The sequence below is a fragment of the Oncorhynchus nerka genome, linkage group LG10 (assembly GCF_034236695.1).
Source record: "Oncorhynchus nerka isolate Pitt River linkage group LG10, Oner_Uvic_2.0, whole genome shotgun sequence".
NCBI classification, from domain to species: Eukaryota; Metazoa; Chordata; class Actinopteri; order Salmoniformes; family Salmonidae; genus Oncorhynchus; species Oncorhynchus nerka.
This window is the reverse complement of record NC_088405.1, coordinates 48,488,387-48,506,075: the sequence shown is the minus strand read 5'-3', so window position 1 is coordinate 48,506,075 and position 17,689 is coordinate 48,488,387. Positions and strand designations below refer to the sequence as shown.

Genomic DNA, 17,689 nt, shown 5'->3' with positions numbered 1-17,689 from the left:
CCTTTTTTAGCAAGTTGTTGCTAAAATTGTATAGTTTTAGCTGCTAATGCTAATCGCCAGTTAGCTAATACATTTACTGAGTCGGAGCAAACGTAACTAGCTAATACAGCCTGATACCAGTGCTGGTGTAGGCCTAAGTCATCATTGTTTTTGTGCAACAGTATCTTCTAAATCAAAGAGGAATAGGTGAAGCATGGAAATGTTAGCTATATGATGTAGCTAAGAGAAAACATTTAATGTAGCTAGATTATAGGGTCCCCTAGGTAACACTGACCAACACTTTGGTTCCTATCCTGTCACAATAATTCCTCCCTGGGCTTTTTCATTCGTTGTCATGTCAAACAACAGTGTATTCAAAGTGCTCACTATTATATTGTAACCATAGAATTTGAATAATCATTCTATTGCCTTGATCCCAACAGTTCACCCCCAAGTGTTTTGATCTAAATCCCAATTACAATGTTTTGGTAAATATGAGATTTTTTGGGCACATATCGTGCAGCCCTATGTAGCAGTGTGGAAATGATCTCAAAGGAGTGCAGAAATTGATTAAAATGCTGAGTATTTAGTTTGATATTAAGCAATCAGAATGGAGAAAGCCCCATTGAAATCCCTTAGTGGGGAATTCCGACCCGAGTTAAGCGTGTGTAAATTTAACGGAATTCCCTTTTTATGCACTTTTCTGTCTATGTGTATTCTGACCTTAAACTTAAGCATGAGAATAGCATGCTATTCACCCGCTTTTCATTTGGGCTGAATATCAAAGAAATGGTTTGGCGGATCTGCGTCTACAGATACTGTATTCTCACCGTGACTTAATTCCAACATAATTCCACCACCTTTACGGACGATGAAACCTGTCAGTTCCATGGGGAATTTTATTTTTATATAGAGAACACCATTCTCCGTGCATTGTAATTGATAAAAGCAAATTGACAAGAGCTATTGATAAGAACTAGGTAAATGAGTGAGATGTTTAAATAAGGCATTTGTAAATATAAATTAGTATTATTTTAGATCTATTTTACCTTAACGATGGAGACAAATGTGAAACCAGTCATATGGCAGCAATGTCCACAATGAAGTTTATATGAAATGCTGGCCTTGGGATAGCATTTGGAGACCCAAGCTATAGGCCTCTGCAGCCATGCGCAAATTACAGTATAGCAACAAACCTATGATTTCTAGAATGTTTTAATTATACCCAGACTTTTCACTGTATTTTTTACAATTTGTATTGTGTTAAATATTAGCCCACTATCAGTAGCCACTGTCAGGTATACCCGCATACATTTACAGTGCCTTCAGAACGTAAGCTATTCACAACCCTTTTTTCACACCCCCGTTTTTCAATGCATCGCAAAGAAGGGCACCTCGAGGAAAACCTGGTCCAGGCTGCTTTCCAACACACTGGAAGTCTAATTCACCTTTTAGCGGGACATTAACCTAAAACACAAGGCCAAATCTACACTGGAGTTGCTTAGCAAGATGACATTGAATGTTCCGGAGTGGCCTAGTTAAAGTTTTGACTTAAAAATCGGCTTGAAAATCTATGGCAAGATTTGAAAATGGCTGTCTAGCAAAAACCAACTTGAGAGAGCTTGAAGAATTTAAGAATAATGTGCAAATATTGTACAATCCAGGTGTGCAAAGCTCTTGCAATGTTTTTGATTCATCTGCAGTTTTCTCCTTTCACAGCCATTAAACTCTGTAACCGTTTTAACATCTTTATTGTCATCCTGGTGAAATCCCTGAGTGATTTCCTTCCTCCCTGACAAGTGAGTCAGGAAGGACGCCTGTTTCTTTGTAGTGACTGGGTGTATGGATTAGGGTTGTCCCCGACCCCCAAAAATATTGCTTGACCAAACGTAGCCTCTTCTTTCGACCAATCGATTGGTTGACATTTTTAAACGTGTACTTTTCCATATATAGACACACACTTTGTGCTTTAATAAAATCAACTATATCTACTGAACTGTTAGTTCAGATTAGTTTAGATTACTTGTTGGTTATCACTGCATTGTCGGAACTAGAAGCACAAGCATTTCGCTACACTCGCATTAACATCTGCTAACCATGTGTATGTGACAAATAAAATTTGATTTGATTTGATTTTGATTTGAACTTGTCAGATGCTTTAAGCATGCTGTTTGATTAAATAATTAAGGCCCACAAATGTCTCGAGGAAGCCAGATATCAAGATGGCCTAACCAGAAGAAAAAAACTTGTCTACCCCCTTGCGCATGCTGAATAAATGCTGAATAAATTTAATTCAACCGCTGAAACGATTGTCAATAAAGTTATCAGTACATTTATCTAAATCCATCCTTTTAAATTTGCTGTACTTTTTTTTTTTTCAACACTCACTAACGCTTCAGAATATTAGGGATCAATGAAAGAAAGCCATGTAAATACACAAATTCGTCTCCTTTTCAGCACCAATTGGTAGATTTAAAAATACTTTGATCTTGATACTCTGATTGTTCAATCCATGAAATACTGGAAGGTGAGAAAGTTGTACAATAGGTTAGAACAAAAAGAAGTTGATGTTGGCTAGTGAACAATGCCAGAAATGCAAAACAAACTTTGTGCAAAATGAACTTCCAGAAGTAATCAAGGCACAGGTGAATTTTAAAATAGAGGGACTATGTACAACAATTGCTGTAATTTCTAAACGGTTCACCCGATATGGATGAAAATACCCTAAAAGTAAGGCTGATAGTCTGCACTTTAACTTCATTGTATCATTTCAATTCCAAAGTGCTGAAGTACAGAGGCAAAACAACAATGTGTCACTGTCCCAATACTTTTGGAGCTCACTCTAATTAAAACATTCTAGAAATCATAAATAAACTCTGTAGGTTTGGCGTTATACTGCCATTTGTGCATGGCTACAGAAGCCTATACCTCGGGTCTCCAAATTTCACCCCAAGTTATAAGGCCAGCATTTCATGAACTTCACTGTGGGAAAGGTGATATGTTGATATGCTTCAGTTTGCTACCCTTTGACTGGTTTCACATTTATTTAGATTTATTTACAATCCCCTTATCCAAACGGCTTACTAATTTACCTAGCTCTAATCAATAGTGCATGGAGAATGGTGTTATTTCTGTTGGATAAAAGAAAGATGTTCCACTTGGAACCGACAAGTTGCTCGACGTTATTCATCGTGCGTAAAGGTAGTGGAATTATGAGGGAATTAGGTAGATGTCAGAATACGGCGTATAAAGACGCCTTTGCCACAACTTAAGTTATTGGGTCTCCACCCCAGAATGAATAGCGTGTGAATAGCATGCTATTCTCATGCTTAAATTAAAGGTCAGAATATGCATAGAGAGAAGTGCATTAAAAGGGAATCATGTATAATTTCCGTGTGCTTAACTCAGGTTTGAATTCCACCTGTAGAATTTGTTGCCACCCTAGTTATAAAGCGAATGAATCAGGAATTCCTGTTTATTTTTTTACATTTCCAGAGTTATCTATATTGATCTGCTCACATTCCTCCTGGTTTGTTTCATGTAATGTTTATTTCACTACTGTTTTAATTCTAAATGCAGATCGGCAGGGTTCATATTAACCTTGTCTTTAAATGTTGTGTGCCAGGATCGGGAGAGGAGGCCGTTTTGGCAGAAAGGGTGTTGCCATCAACATGGTGACAGAGGAGGACAAGCGCACTCTCCGGGACATTGAGACGTTCTACAACACCACAGTAGAAGAGATGCCCATGAATGTGGCTGACCTGATCTAGAGTAGAGCCCCCTGCCCCTGGCGCCCTGCCTGCTGGTGGTCTACATACCACTATCATCATCTCACTGTTCTCTAAAATCTCCCATTTCCTACCTATCACCCACCTATATTCCCACCTATCCAAGCCTCTCCCGTGTATCCCAATTTTGCGCTCTTAAATGGGGTAGGGGAACCCCCGGTTTCCCCTCCTTTTCCATGCCCTCTGCGGTCCCTCAGCTCAGCCCCATTCATTTGGTTCTCTATGGCTTAAAGGAAAGAGACCACCTCTCCTGCTAGCCTTGCATTATAAAAACCTAGAATTGTATGTTTACTTGGCCACAGACGAGGATCAGTATGTTTGCATTAGCAGCAGAATTCATGTCCTTATGTTGTATACAAGGACCCCTTGGGACTCCATTTCAATAGGAAATGGTAACTTATTTTGGGAATGGGGATTGCACTATGCAGTTGCAGTCTTTGTTATTTGCATTGAAGTTGTTATATTCTATCACTCTCCATTGCTGATATGCAGTAGATTTTCTGCAGGAGAGTTTTTAAACAAACAAAGGATGACATTGTTTATAAAAATGTTTTAAAAAATCCTCCATGTGCCTCCTTGAAAGTAGAGCTATTAATTTTAACACCGTTAATGAGTGGTAAGACAAGCTGTTGGTAGATATTTTCATTGAATATATAAAACTACCCATATTTAATTCTAAAGTGTATAATTTACATTTCACAAAGGTTGGCATTTTGGGGGAGAAACTGAAGGTGTACAGAGGGGGCTATTGGGAGTTTTGCTTTGAGTGCAAAGACATTTGATGGACTACATGGAATAAAATTCCAGTATAAACATTTTATTTATTTTCCACCTTTTTTTATTCATTAGTTTGGTTTCATTTTACAAATTGGGGAAGGGTGGTGACTTCAATAAAGTTACCAAATAAAAAATGTGTTTTGCCAGTTATTTATCATGTTAATATAATCAGTAGCTATGTTTCCATGAACTTGTCCAGTGATTTTTTTTGTGTCGACACTAACCAGGTTTTCATCCAACCTTATTATGCGAGTAAAGTACATGTTGCATAAAAAATGTCATGACAGGCCTGATGGAAACAGAACATTCTCCGGTTAACTTTCCAAATGCAGACAACAAAATACGCTAGACAAGGTGGGATCTTTTAGTGTCTACCAAATAACCATCATATTGAAGTAAACTTGGGTGTCACGCGATGACGTGTTGTCCTCCCACAACGACTCATTGGGAAAGTGTGCAGTTTATTAGGCTACATGTGAAATAAATGACGATGAACTTCACAGGGTGGTGAAAGTGCAAATGTGATGAGCTTGATGCTCCTCTCCAATATCGAGAGTTATTCTGGTGACATGATCATCGATGCTTGGCTGCCGTTTGACAAATAAAAATATTATTGGTCTGCCAAATTCCATCGATCCAGGCCAGAAGGATCAACTGGCTGTGGCACTCTTCTGATGAGTGCACCCGGAGGATAACTGGCAGCACGGTTGAGGAATCGGTATTCAAGGGAACATGGCTGAGAGCCGGTGGGAGTGACACAGGGAGGCCCTCCCTCGAAGACAACTCAACCGGCTTAGTGACGCCGCGATGCCCAATACCGTACGATTGGAGGAGAGAGGAAATGCGGAAATGGATCAGCCTGGTAACTCAAGGTATAGGGACGCAGGCCTTTGGTAATGGCAAAACAAGCAATACTTGGCTGGCTAATACTCTGTGTGATTCAAGCAAGGCCAGTACATCGAAGGGCTTAAGTTGACGGCCAACATTTATCCCACCCCGGAGATGCTTGCAAGAGGAAGGCCAGAGAGGGATTCCTCATTGCAGGCGCTGTCCAGACCCGTACGAATCTTGTTCACACATCCTGGGTCGATGCCCGTCGATCCAAGGAGCCTGCATAAATAGGCACAACAAGGTATGTGACCTATTAGTAGAAGCCGAAAGCAACGGATGGAACGTTATCAAGGAGATAAGTTTATTTTCACAGAATGGGATGAAAAAATGAAAAAAGCTGCAGCTTTGGTGGTCAATGTTACAGTGCCATACGAATTCGCCTTTGACACTCTTGAGTTGGCTAGATCTAAAAAGATCACGCACCATCTCCATACTGCCCCAGAAATCCTAGAAAAGTTTCCGGGAGTCCCGGTAGGGACCAGGGCCATGTGGCCCACTCGTAACAACCAAGTGCAGCCTTCGCAAAGCTGGTAAGCCAGAGAGTCCTGCTGTACTCCATAGATCTGCTCGAGGAAAAGGCTTTGAGTGACGAGGGTGCTTAAACCACCCGGGGCTACATCAGGTCAAGTGGGTTTGACATTCCTTGGTACTCCTGACAACGAAAACCCCTTCCACGATTGGGAGACCACTTTGGCGGTCGTCAGAGCAAGGGGGCACTCTGACAATTGTGCAGGCCCGAATCAAGTAAACAAGGGATGGCCTGGTAATGAAAGTGCCTTCTCTTCCGCTCACAACACACAGCCACCCAAACAGAGACGAACACAAGGTAAGGTGTGAAGGGATGGAGCGGTAACTAGTATCCCACACACACTCATATCGGCAAAGCTCAAACCTTTTCTTATATAGTACCAGTCAAAAAATGTGGACATCTACTAATTTCAAGGGTTTTTCTTGATTTTTACTATTTTCTACATTGTAGAATAATAGTGAAGACATCAAAACTATGAAATAATACATGTGGAATGTAGTAACCACTCTTTGACTTGATAGCAGTGTTGCACACTTGGAATTCTCTCAACCAGCTTTACCTGGAATGCTTTTCCAAAAATCTTGAAGGAATTCCCACATATGCTGAGCACTTGTTGGCTGCTTTTCCTTCACTCTGCGGTCCAACTCATCCCAAACCATCTCAATTGGGTTGAGGTCAGGTGATTGTGGAAGCCAGGTCATCTGATGCAGCACTCCATCACTCTTCTTCTTGGTCAAATATCCCTTACACAGCCTGGAGGTGTTTTGTGTCATTGTCCTGTTGAAAAACAAATGATAGTCCCACTAAGTGCAAACCAGATGGGATGGCGTATCGCTGCAGAATGTCGTGGCAGCCATGTTGGTTAATTGTGCCTTGAATTCTAAATAAATCAGAGTGTCCCCAGCAAAGCACCACCACACAATCACACCACCTCCTCCATGCTTCACGGTGGGAACCACACATGCGGAGATCATCCGTTCACGTATTCTGCGTCTCACAAAGACACGGTGGTTGGATCTAAAAATCTCATATTTGGACTCGTCTCACCAAAGTACAGATTTCCACCAGTCTAATGCCCATTGCTCGTGTTTCTTGGCCCAAGCAAGTCTCTTCTTATTGGTGTCCTTTAGTAGTGATTTCTTTGCAGCAATTTGACTATGAAGGCCTGGTTCACTCAGGCTCCTCTGAACAGTTGATGTTGAGATGTGTCTGTTACTTGAACTCTGTGAAGCATTTATTTGAGGCTGGTAACTCTAATGAACTTATCCTCTGCAGCAGAGGTAACTCTGGGATTTCCTGTCCTGTGGCGGTTCTCATGAGAGCCAGTTTCATCATAGCGCTTGATGGTTTTTGTGACTGCACTTGAAGAAACTTTCAAAGTTCTTAAAATGTTCCGCATTGACTGACTTTCATGTCTTAAAGTTATGATGGACTTTCGTTTCTCTTTGCATATTTGAGCTGTTCTTGCCATAATATGGATTGGGTCTTTTACCAAATAGGCCTATCTTCTGTATACCCGCCTGACTGATTGTCTCAAACATATTTAAAAGGAAAGGAATTCCACAAATGTAAGTTTTAACACGCCACACCTGTTAATTGAAACACATTCCAGGTGACTACCTCATGAAACTGGTTGAGAGAATGCCAAGAGTGTGCAAAGATGTCATCACCCCAAACGGTGGCTACTTTGAATAATCTCAAATATAAAATATATTTAGATTTGTTTTTTGGTTACTACATGATTCCATATGTGTTGTTTCATAGTTCTGATGATGGCCTTCCTGTGACATCGGGTGCTGTAGGTGTCCTGGAGGGCAGGTAGTTTGCCCCCGGTGATGCATTGTGCAGACCGCACCACCCTCTGGAGAGCCTTGCGGTTGAGGGCGGTGCAGTTGTCGTACTAGGCTGTGATACAGCCCGACAGAATTCATCTGAATGCCTTTACCTCCTCCCTAGAAGGTCGACTGACGGTCAGTCTGCAAGTAGTCCAAAAAATGAATAATAGTCTACCCGGCCATGTGGCTTAACCGAATGACAAATTGATGATATTCAAAGGAGACGAGGCCCGTTTCGCTGGCCCTCCTCATGTCAAGTTAAAAAATCAAATGAAGTGGTGTAAACGGCGGATAATATGACCCTCTTGAGGTAGCCAAATGGTGACACACTGCTATAAAATGGCCAATGGAGCGGAAGCTGGTCTCGTGTGTTATTTTTTTTCATTCATAGAAGTCATACAGTGGGGCAAAAAAGTATTTAGTCAGCCACCAATTGTGCAAGTTCTCCCACTTAAAAATATGAGAGGCCTGTAATTTTCATCATAGGTACACTTCAACTATGACAGACAAAATGAGAAGAAAAAAATTCAGAAAATCACAATGTAGGATTTTTAATGAATTTATTTGCAAATATTGGTGGAAAATAAGTATTTGGTGACCAACAAACAAGCAAGATTTCTGGCTCTCACAAACCTGTAACTTCTTCTTTAAGAGGCTCCTCTTTCCTCCACTCGTTACCTGTATTAATGGCACCCGTTTGAACTTGTTATCGGTATAAAAGACACCTGTCCACAACCTCAAACAGTCACACTCCAAACTCCACTATGGCCAAGACCAAAGAGCTGTCAAAGGACACCAGAAACAAAATTGTAGGCCTGCACCAGACTGGGGAGACTGAATCTGCAATAGGTAAGCAGCTTGGTTTGAAGAATTCAACTGTGGGAGCAATTATTAGGACATGGAAGACATACAAGACCACTGATAATCTCCCTCGATCTGGGGCTCCATGCAAGATCTCACCCCGTGGGGTCAAAATGATCACAAGAACGGTGAGCAAAAATCCCAGAACCACACAGGGGGACCTAGTGAAAGACCTGCAGAGAGCTGGGACCAAAGTAACAAAGCCTACCATCAGTAACACACTACGCCGACAGGGACTCAAATCCTGCAGTGCCAGACGTGTCCAGGCCCGTCTGAAGTTTGCTAGAGAGCATTTGGATGATCCAGAAGAAGATTGGGAGAATGTCATATGGTCAGATGAAACCAAAATCTAACTTTTTGGTAAAAACTCAACTCGTCGTGTTTGGAGGACAAAGAATGCTGAGTTGCATCCAAAGAACACCAGCAATGAAGGAGTGGCTTCGTAAGAAGCATTTCAAGGTCCTGGAGTGGCCTAGCCAGTCTCCAGATCTCAACCCCATAGAAAATCTTTGGAGGGAGTTGAAAGTCCGTGTTGCCCAGCAACAGCCCCAAAACATCACTGCTCTAGAGGAGATCTGCATGGAGGAATGGGCCAAAATACCAGCAACAGTGTGTGAAAACCTTGTGAAGACTTACAGAAAACGTTTGACCTCTGTCATTGCCAACAAAGGTATATAACAAAGTATTGAGATAAACTTTTGTTATTGACCAAATACTTATTTTCCACCATAATCTGCAAATAAATTCAGAAAAAATCCTACAATGTCATTCTCTGGATTTTTTTTTCTCATTTTGTCTGTCATAGTTGACGTGTACCTATGATGAAAATTACAGGCCTCACTCATCTTTTTAAGTGGGAGAACTTGCACAATTGGTGGCTGACTAAATACTTTTTTGCCCCACTGTATGTGATGAAAGTAATTGAGGTTTTTTAGGAAGTTTTTGTAATGTAAAACCGATTAACATTGATAAAAATAGACAAAGTCAAAAAGGCAAAAATGCAGGGGCGCAACTTTCACTGGGGTTGGGGGGACATGTCCTTCCCCACATTCTGAAATATGCATTTTTGTCATCCCCCCCCCCCCCAGCTTCATCATTGGGTTAACGGTGTGCTTTAGGACCATGCAGATGCCTCCGAGCGGTCAGGTACGTTGTTTGGAGTGTTTATCCATTTTTTGTTTTTTTATGTCACCCCAATTCTAATACCCTGCAAAAATGTATTTCTGTGGATTGGAGGGAAGAGGTCCCTGGACCAATAACAGTTGGTTGTATTCATGCAAGTCATATTGGGTTATATCTATTGAAGTACATGTAACGGATGTGAAACAGCTAGCTTAGTTAGCGGTGCGCGCTAAATAGCGTTTCAATCGGTAACGTCACTTGCTCTGAGACCTTGAAGTAGTGGTTCCCCTTGCTCTGCAAGGGCCGCGGCTTTTGTGGAGCGATGGGTAACGATGCTTTGTGGGTGACTGTTGTTGATGTGTGCAGAGGGTCCCTGGTTCGCGCCTGGGTATGGGTGAGGGGACGGTCTAAAGTGACTTCTGCTCGCAACACACATACACCCATACTCACACATACAGTTGAAGTCGGAAGTTTACATTCACCAGAGGCAAATACATTTAAAATAATTTTTTCACAATTCCTGACATTTAATCCTAGTAAAAATTCCAGTTAGGATTACCACTTTATTTTAAGAATGTGAAATGTCAGAATAATAGTAGAGAGTGATTTATTTCAGCTTTTATTTCTTTCATCACATTCCCAGTGGGTCAGAAGTGTACATACACGCAATTAGTATTTGGTAGCATTGCCTTTAAATTGTTTAACTTGGGTCAAACATTCCGAGTAGCCTTCCACAAGCTTCCCACAATAATTTGGGTGAATTTTGGCCCATTCCTCCTGACAGAGCTGGTGTAACTGAATCAGGTTTGTAAGGCCTCCTTGCTCACACACCCTTTTTCAGTTCTGCCCACAAATGTTCTATAGGATTGAGGTCAGGGCTTTGTGATGGCCACTCCAATACCTTGACTTTGTTGTCCTTAAGCTATTTTGCCACAACTTTGGAAGTATGCTTGGGGTTATTGTCCATTTGGAAGACCCATTTGCGACCAAGCTTTAACTTCCTGACTGATGTCTTGAGATGTTGCTTCAATATACCCACATCATTTTCCTACCTCATGATGCCATCTACTTTGTGAAGTGCACCAGTCCAACTTGCAGTAAAGCACCCCCACAACATGATGCTTCCACCCCCGTGCTTCACGGTTTGGGTGGTGTTCTTCGGCTTGCAAGCCTCCCCCTTTTTCTTCCAAACATAACGATGGTCATTATGTCCAAACAGTTCTATTTTTGTTTCATCAGACCAGAGGACATTTCTCCAAAAAGTACGATTTTTGTCCCCATGTGCAGTTAGTCTGGCAAACCGTAGTCTGGCTTTTTTATGGCGGTTTTGGAGCAGTGGCTTCTTCCTTGTTGATCGGCCTTTCAGGTTATGTCGATATAGTACTCGTTTTACTGTGGATATAGATATAGAACAGTAACAAGTATCACGATCACACACTCAAACCAGCAAAGCTCATGCTTTCATACATTGGCCGAGGGCGCTACCATCCGATTCCCAGCCAAGTAATCCCTCTTGTGTTGCTCTCAGGTGTCTCAGAGTGCTGGACAGATACAAGCAGTAGGAAAAGGATGCCCACCCCAGGTGAAGGATGCCGGATAGTAGCGCTATTCCTTGGCTCTCTCTTCTCCTGGTAAGTATTGCGTAGCACGTTGATGACTAGATAGGTCGACTGATGGCCAGTCTGTAAGCCGGAAAAGGGTCTACTTGACCATGTGGCTCAACCCGAATAACAAATTGATTATATTCAAAGGAGACAAGCGGTGCTCCTCATGTCAAAGTGAAGACATTCAATGAAGCGGGGGAAAACGACAGTTAATATGACTCTTAGTGGAGCCAAATGGTGACACACTGCTCTATAATGGCCATCGGAGGGAAAGCTGGCCTCTTTTTTTAATTCGTAGAAGTCATATGGGATGGAAGTCATTTCAAGTTTTAGGAAAGTGTTTGTCATGTAAAAACAGTTAATATTATTTTAAAAAATAGACCGTCACAAAGTCAAAAAGTCATTGCTGTGGATTGGAGGGAAGAGGTCCCTGGACCAATAGTTCATGCAAGTCAGTATTGGGTGAAAGCTATTGAAGTATAGGAAGTATTTTAGACATACAATTATATAAAATGTATAGAAAAATGTGTATATTCATGAAGGTATTATGGGTTTGAAGCTATTAAAGTTTTAAGTAAATTTTAATTGATTGAAAATCACTATCGTAAAAAATGATATATTACAGTTGACTTGAGAGTTCTATGTCATGTGATTGTTTTTCTAGGTTCCAATTTCAATTTTAAGATGGTCCCTGCCATAGAAATTACTGTAAATGGACTGAAAACAGAACGGAACCGAGAAAAGGGGTGTAGCTTGTTCACTATCGTCAGGTGATTCAGAATATTACATTTATTTCATCCTGGCATATTCTGTTAAAGAGGTATTGATGAGCAAAGTCCGCATCTTTAATATAAAGCTGACTTTACCGCAGTCTCATGAAGGAAGTTGGGTTGCCTGCTTCCACAGCAGTTTCATGTCCTGTGACCCGCACATTGAATTTAAGGAAATCATTTTTGTTTTATTCTGTTTTCTCTTTTAAGGAGTATGATTATCCCTTCCAATTTAGGTTGCGCTGTTTCCAGGTCACGGAGTAGCACCTCTGTTGCATTGGCTGCTATGTCCAGACTTTCCGCTTTAGTTAAAAAGTTATCCACTTCAGCAGTGAGCACTGCCAATGATTCATTTAACATTTTTAGTGGTAAATCGAGGGCAGAGGTAATCTCCTCATGAACAATCTCTGGTATAGTAGCGGACAGCTCTTTCTGTTGTCTGGTGTTGAGAGCCTCCATGTTCCCACAGTTGAATTGTGGACACACAAATTCTAGCTGCTGGAGCATAATAGACCTGATAGTTATTTCTTGTCACACAATGAATGTCCAACACCTTAATATTTTGTTTAGTAATTAGGAAATAATACATTTTAGGAAATAAGTCCATTAATTCATGGTAATTTGCAAAAGAAAGCCACGATAAGGCCACACGTTTCAATGCATGCCAACGGAACCGGATGTCAAAATTCAAACATATACCCTACATGACCCTACATGACCAAAAGTTTGTGGACACCTTCTCGTCGAACATCTCATTCCAAAGTCATGGCATTAATAGGGAGTTGGTCCCCCCTTTGCTGCTATAACAACCACTCTTCTGGGAAGGCTGTCCACTAGGTGTTGGAACATTGCTGTGTGGACTTGCTTCCATTCAGCCACAAGAGCATTAGTGAGGTCAGGCACTGATGTTGGGCGATTAGGCCTGGCTTGCAGTTGGCGTTCCAATTCTCCCCAAAGGTGTTCGATGGGGTTGAGGTCAGGGCTCTCCAGTCAAGTTCTTCCACACTGACCTCGAAAAAACATTTCTGTGTGGACCTCGTTTTGTGCAAGGGGCATTGTCATGCTGAAACAGGAAAGGAAAGGGCCTTTCCCAAACTGTTGCCACAAAGTTGGAAGCACAGAATAATCTAGAATGTCCTTGTATGCTGTAGCGTTAAGATTTCCCTTCACTGGAACTAAGGGGCCTAACCCGAACCATGAAAAACAGCCTCAGACCATTATTCCTCCTCCACCAAACTACACAGTTGGCACTATGCATTGGGGTAGGTAGCGTTGTCTTGGCATCCACCAAACCCAGATTCGTCCGTCGGGCTACCTGATGGAGTGATTCATCACTCCAGAAAATGCGTCTCTACTGCTCGAAGAGTCCAATGGCGGTGAGATTTACACCACTCCAGCCGATGCTTGGCATTGCGTATGGTGATCTTAGGCTTGTGTGCGGCTGCTAGGCTATTCTACTGTCAATATTTGTCTATGGACATTGCATGCCGATTTTATACACCTGTCAGTAACGGGTGTAGCTGAAATAGCTAAATCCACTCATTTGAAGGGGTGTCCACATACTTTTGTATATATAGTGTTTTTTGTGTAAAAGAGATGTTGTATGTTTCTAAACGATGCATCATGCTGCCTTGTTGACAACATGACCGAGCGGTGCAGATTACTCTTCAATTTGAGAAGGGTGCTCCTCCCTGACTGCTTTTACCCATTTACGTCACTGGCTATAGACCTGTGCACTGCAGTTCAGCTTAATCGATCTGCCTCAATATGACCCATATTAAGAGATGTAATGATTCTGTTTTTTGGAACATCCGAATGGTCATGCAGGGGGGATTTATTGCATAAATAGAAATAATTGCATTCTTGTCTTGTATAAACCCATATATTTTGTATTCAGATGCATTCTTGGATTGTCTCTAGGACTAGGCAAATGTTGTACTGTGAGCAAAATTAGGCTGCATTTACACAGGCAGCCAAATTCGGAACTTTTTCCACCAAATTGGTATTTTGACCAATCAGATCAGCTCGTTTGACAATAATTTGGCAAAATTTCAGAATTAGTCTGCCTGCAAGCATTTTAAGATTTCTGCTCAAACATAGTTAACAATAATGACGTTGTAGACTAGCTGAAACATAATGAAACAACAGCAATTATCATACAAATGTAGTCTAGCTGAAATAATTTTTACAGAAACAATGTAACAAATAATTTCTACATTGTATTCTGCTCTATGTAAGTGGGGATGTCTTTGATTTAATAAAAATGTTCAGCTTCTTTGGATATTTGCAGTTGGAACTGATTTGATCACCACAGAGTGCACTTAATCACATTTGGTTCATTGAAATGCACAAGCAGTATGCTTGACCAGTACCATTTTATGGATAGAATGTAGAATGTTACTGCTTGTTTGACATTACACAGAGGAAAAACAAATGTATTATGACAATGGGGTTTTCAATGGGAGGCAGGTAGTCTAGTGGTTAGAGCGTTGGACTTGTTACTGAAAGATTGCAAGATCAAATCCCTGAGCTGACAAAGTAAAAATCTGTTGTTCTGCCCCCTGAACAAGGCAGTTAATCCACTGTTCCTAGGCCGTCATTGAAAATAAGATTTTTTTCTTAAGACTTGCCTAGTTAAACTAAGAATAAATAAATACCTGTGTCTGCCACCAGATGGATTCCAAATACTGTCCAATTGTGGGTGCCTTCCATCCAGTGTTGCTGCTTCACTCAGCAGTGCCTATCCTTCAGGCATTTAGATTTTAAAACATTATAAATCACTTTTTATGTTTAAATGCACCCACAAAAAAAAGAGAGATGGACCCAAGGTGGTAGATAGGTCAGAAAGACTTTGAACAACAGCTTTGTCTCAAGTGTCCTTTGCCTCAAATCTGTCATTGCCAATCTCTGTTTTTTTCTTATGTATATAATGTTAGAGGCTTTCAAATCTCACCCCCTCTGTCTTGTCAGTATTTTATTTGTCCACTTTAATGTTGAATTGATTGTCACCACCACAACACCAGGAAGGTATTTAAGGTATTGAAGGGAGTAAGAATTTTTACAAATTTACGTTGTTTTACTGGACTAGTTACTAATGGAGTTACTGACAGTCATAAAGTGGATCTGGTGAATAAAGTCCATGTTTTTCTGAAATTATTTTCTAGTATATTTCTACAATTTGTATTATCTCTGCTGTGTGTCTTTATGTTTGTCCGGAATAGGCCTAAGTGCTCTTTAGAAATGTTGTAGGTCTATAGGCTACAGCCCCCTTTAAAGATCTCTCAGCGTGTCAATTGAACAAATCTACATGAATCAGAGTTATTAGAAGGTAACAGCATGTCAGCGTCCTATTTCTTATCAAGAAACAAATCCTCGCCCTTTAAACTTTTACAGTTGAGAATTGGCATCGAACAGCCTCTTGTCATTCTCACACACGGTTCCTGTTATCATTTCATAACTTTTCCTTATGTTATTAAATGCAACCAACCTAAACCAATGTATACTTCTCTGGCTCAGTGTAGGTGGTCATTCCTCCAATTCCACCCCCCACCCCCACCCCCCCTCTCTCCGGTATCCATCCTTCACTATTTCTCTCACCAAGATTGGCCTCCCAACCGTGACCCCCCAACCCCCCATTGGCACCCCAATTGTTGGTAGAGCAATTGTGTGTGCGGGAGGCTCGTAAAGGGCCCTGCCTGGGTCCCCCTGCCCTGTGACGGATAGCTGGGAGACTGCAGGGCCCATTTACATGAGAAGAGCCGGAGGAGAGAGCGATGAATAGAGCGACTTTCAATCTGCTTGTCTCTGAGGACTTTCTCTTCCAACCACCAACCCCCATCACCAACCTTTTGTTTGTGCTACTCTCTGTTTCTTGGCCTCCCTCTCTTTCTACCCTCTTTCTTCTCCTCAACCTCTCCACTTCATTTTCCTTTGCCTCAAATCTGTCATTGCCAATCTCTGTTTTTTTTCTTCCCCCTATGTATATAATGCTAGATAGAGGCTTTCAAATCTCACCCCCTCTGTCTTGTCGGTCTTTTATTTGCCCACTTTAATGTTGAATTGATTGTCACCACCACAACACCAGGAAACATACTTGTATTTCCTCTATTTCCCTTATCTTCTACTCACAAAAATAATGACCCTGGCACAATGGGAGAGGCATACTCCAAGTACAAATAGTCAAATAAGTTGCATAATGGCTATATTATCTTGGTCATTGGAACCAGTCCAAATAAATTGGTTAATGGCTGTGTTATTGTGGCCATTGGAACTAGCTCATCCAAATAGATTGGATAATGTATATATTATTGTGGACTTTCAGTCCAAATTAACAGATCGATCTCTCAACCAACCAAATCTCCCTTGATGCTAAGGGGGACTGGTATTATTGTGCACATTGCGGTCTATTTATTAAGCAATAAGGCACCTCTGGGGGTTGTGGTATATGGCCAATATACCACGGCTAGGCTGTTCCTAGGCACGACACAAAGTGGAGTTGTGGTATATTGGCCATATACCACAAACCCCTGAGGTGCCTTATTGCTATTATAAACTGGATACCAATGTAATTCACCAGTTTATAGTTTTTGTTACATTGTCATTATCCCATTTGATTATATCACTCTAACATTCAACTTGTATCACACTACTCAGTGCTTGAAGTGGACTGAAATAGTAGGTGCCAGCTAGTACTCATTTTGGGTGCCGGCCCAGTAGTCTTTATATGTAGGTGTCAATAGTCATCATATTTTATTGCCTGTAAGAGGTGCCGGTACACCTGTGGGCATCAGCTCAATTCAAGCACTGACTCTTAATCCTGCAAAGCATAATGAATGAGCTATTTACTGATTGATGGCTATGGGCAAACACCTAGCCCCCAGTGGAGGTGTAAAGTGGTGACCATAGAAACTAGAAAAAGGTGTAATGGGTAGCTACTAGTAATATCACACCTAGTCTCATTTTAGAACCGCAGGGAGCTGCTACTGGATAGAGGAGGCATGGACCATGCATGGGGTATATACTGTGAAATGGGTCTTGTTTTGTTGACATACTTTCTCTCTGAAAACATAAGCCTACCAGGCTTTTGACAATGGAATCCAATGGATTGTACATTGTAATATGGTATTAGGTCGTTCAAATATGCTACAGATGTCATTCTGACATTACATTGATATGAAAAGCCTAAACTTATTTTGATTACTGTCAACAAGTGTCATTAATGTGGTGGCCAATATTATAGAGACATATCTGAAATAAAATAATTATATACCTTAAGTAAATAAGAATGATGAATCTGAAAATGTAAACTCGTTTTTTAAAGTTTGTATTGGAGAGAGAATTGGGTGAGGGGTTCCCTGCCTTCTCCCACCCTTGTCTTAAACATGTCTGTTGGCCAATGTTATGGAGAAGCCTGAAACAAAAGTATTCTTTATCTTAAATTAACAAGAACTATATAATACATTTTACAAAGTAAAGTTTGAAGTTTGCGTTGCAGAGGGGGGGGGGCTGCCTCCCTCCCTCCCACAGCGATTCC

General features: G+C 41.2%; 1 protein-coding gene across 1 annotated transcript in view; it reads left to right on the top strand.

Moving 5' to 3' along the window:
* The window catches only part of LOC115135421 (eukaryotic initiation factor 4A-I), a 36,713-nt gene extending 32,126 nt beyond the window's left edge, over positions 1-4,587 (top strand). The window contains exon 11 of the mRNA XM_029670098.2: positions 3,605-4,587. Within this exon, the coding sequence (XP_029525958.1) occupies positions 3,605-3,749 (145 nt within the window). The 3' untranslated portion in view covers positions 3,750-4,587. The remainder of the gene's footprint in view (positions 1-3,604) is intronic.
* Positions 4,588-17,689: the final 13,102 nt, after the last annotated feature.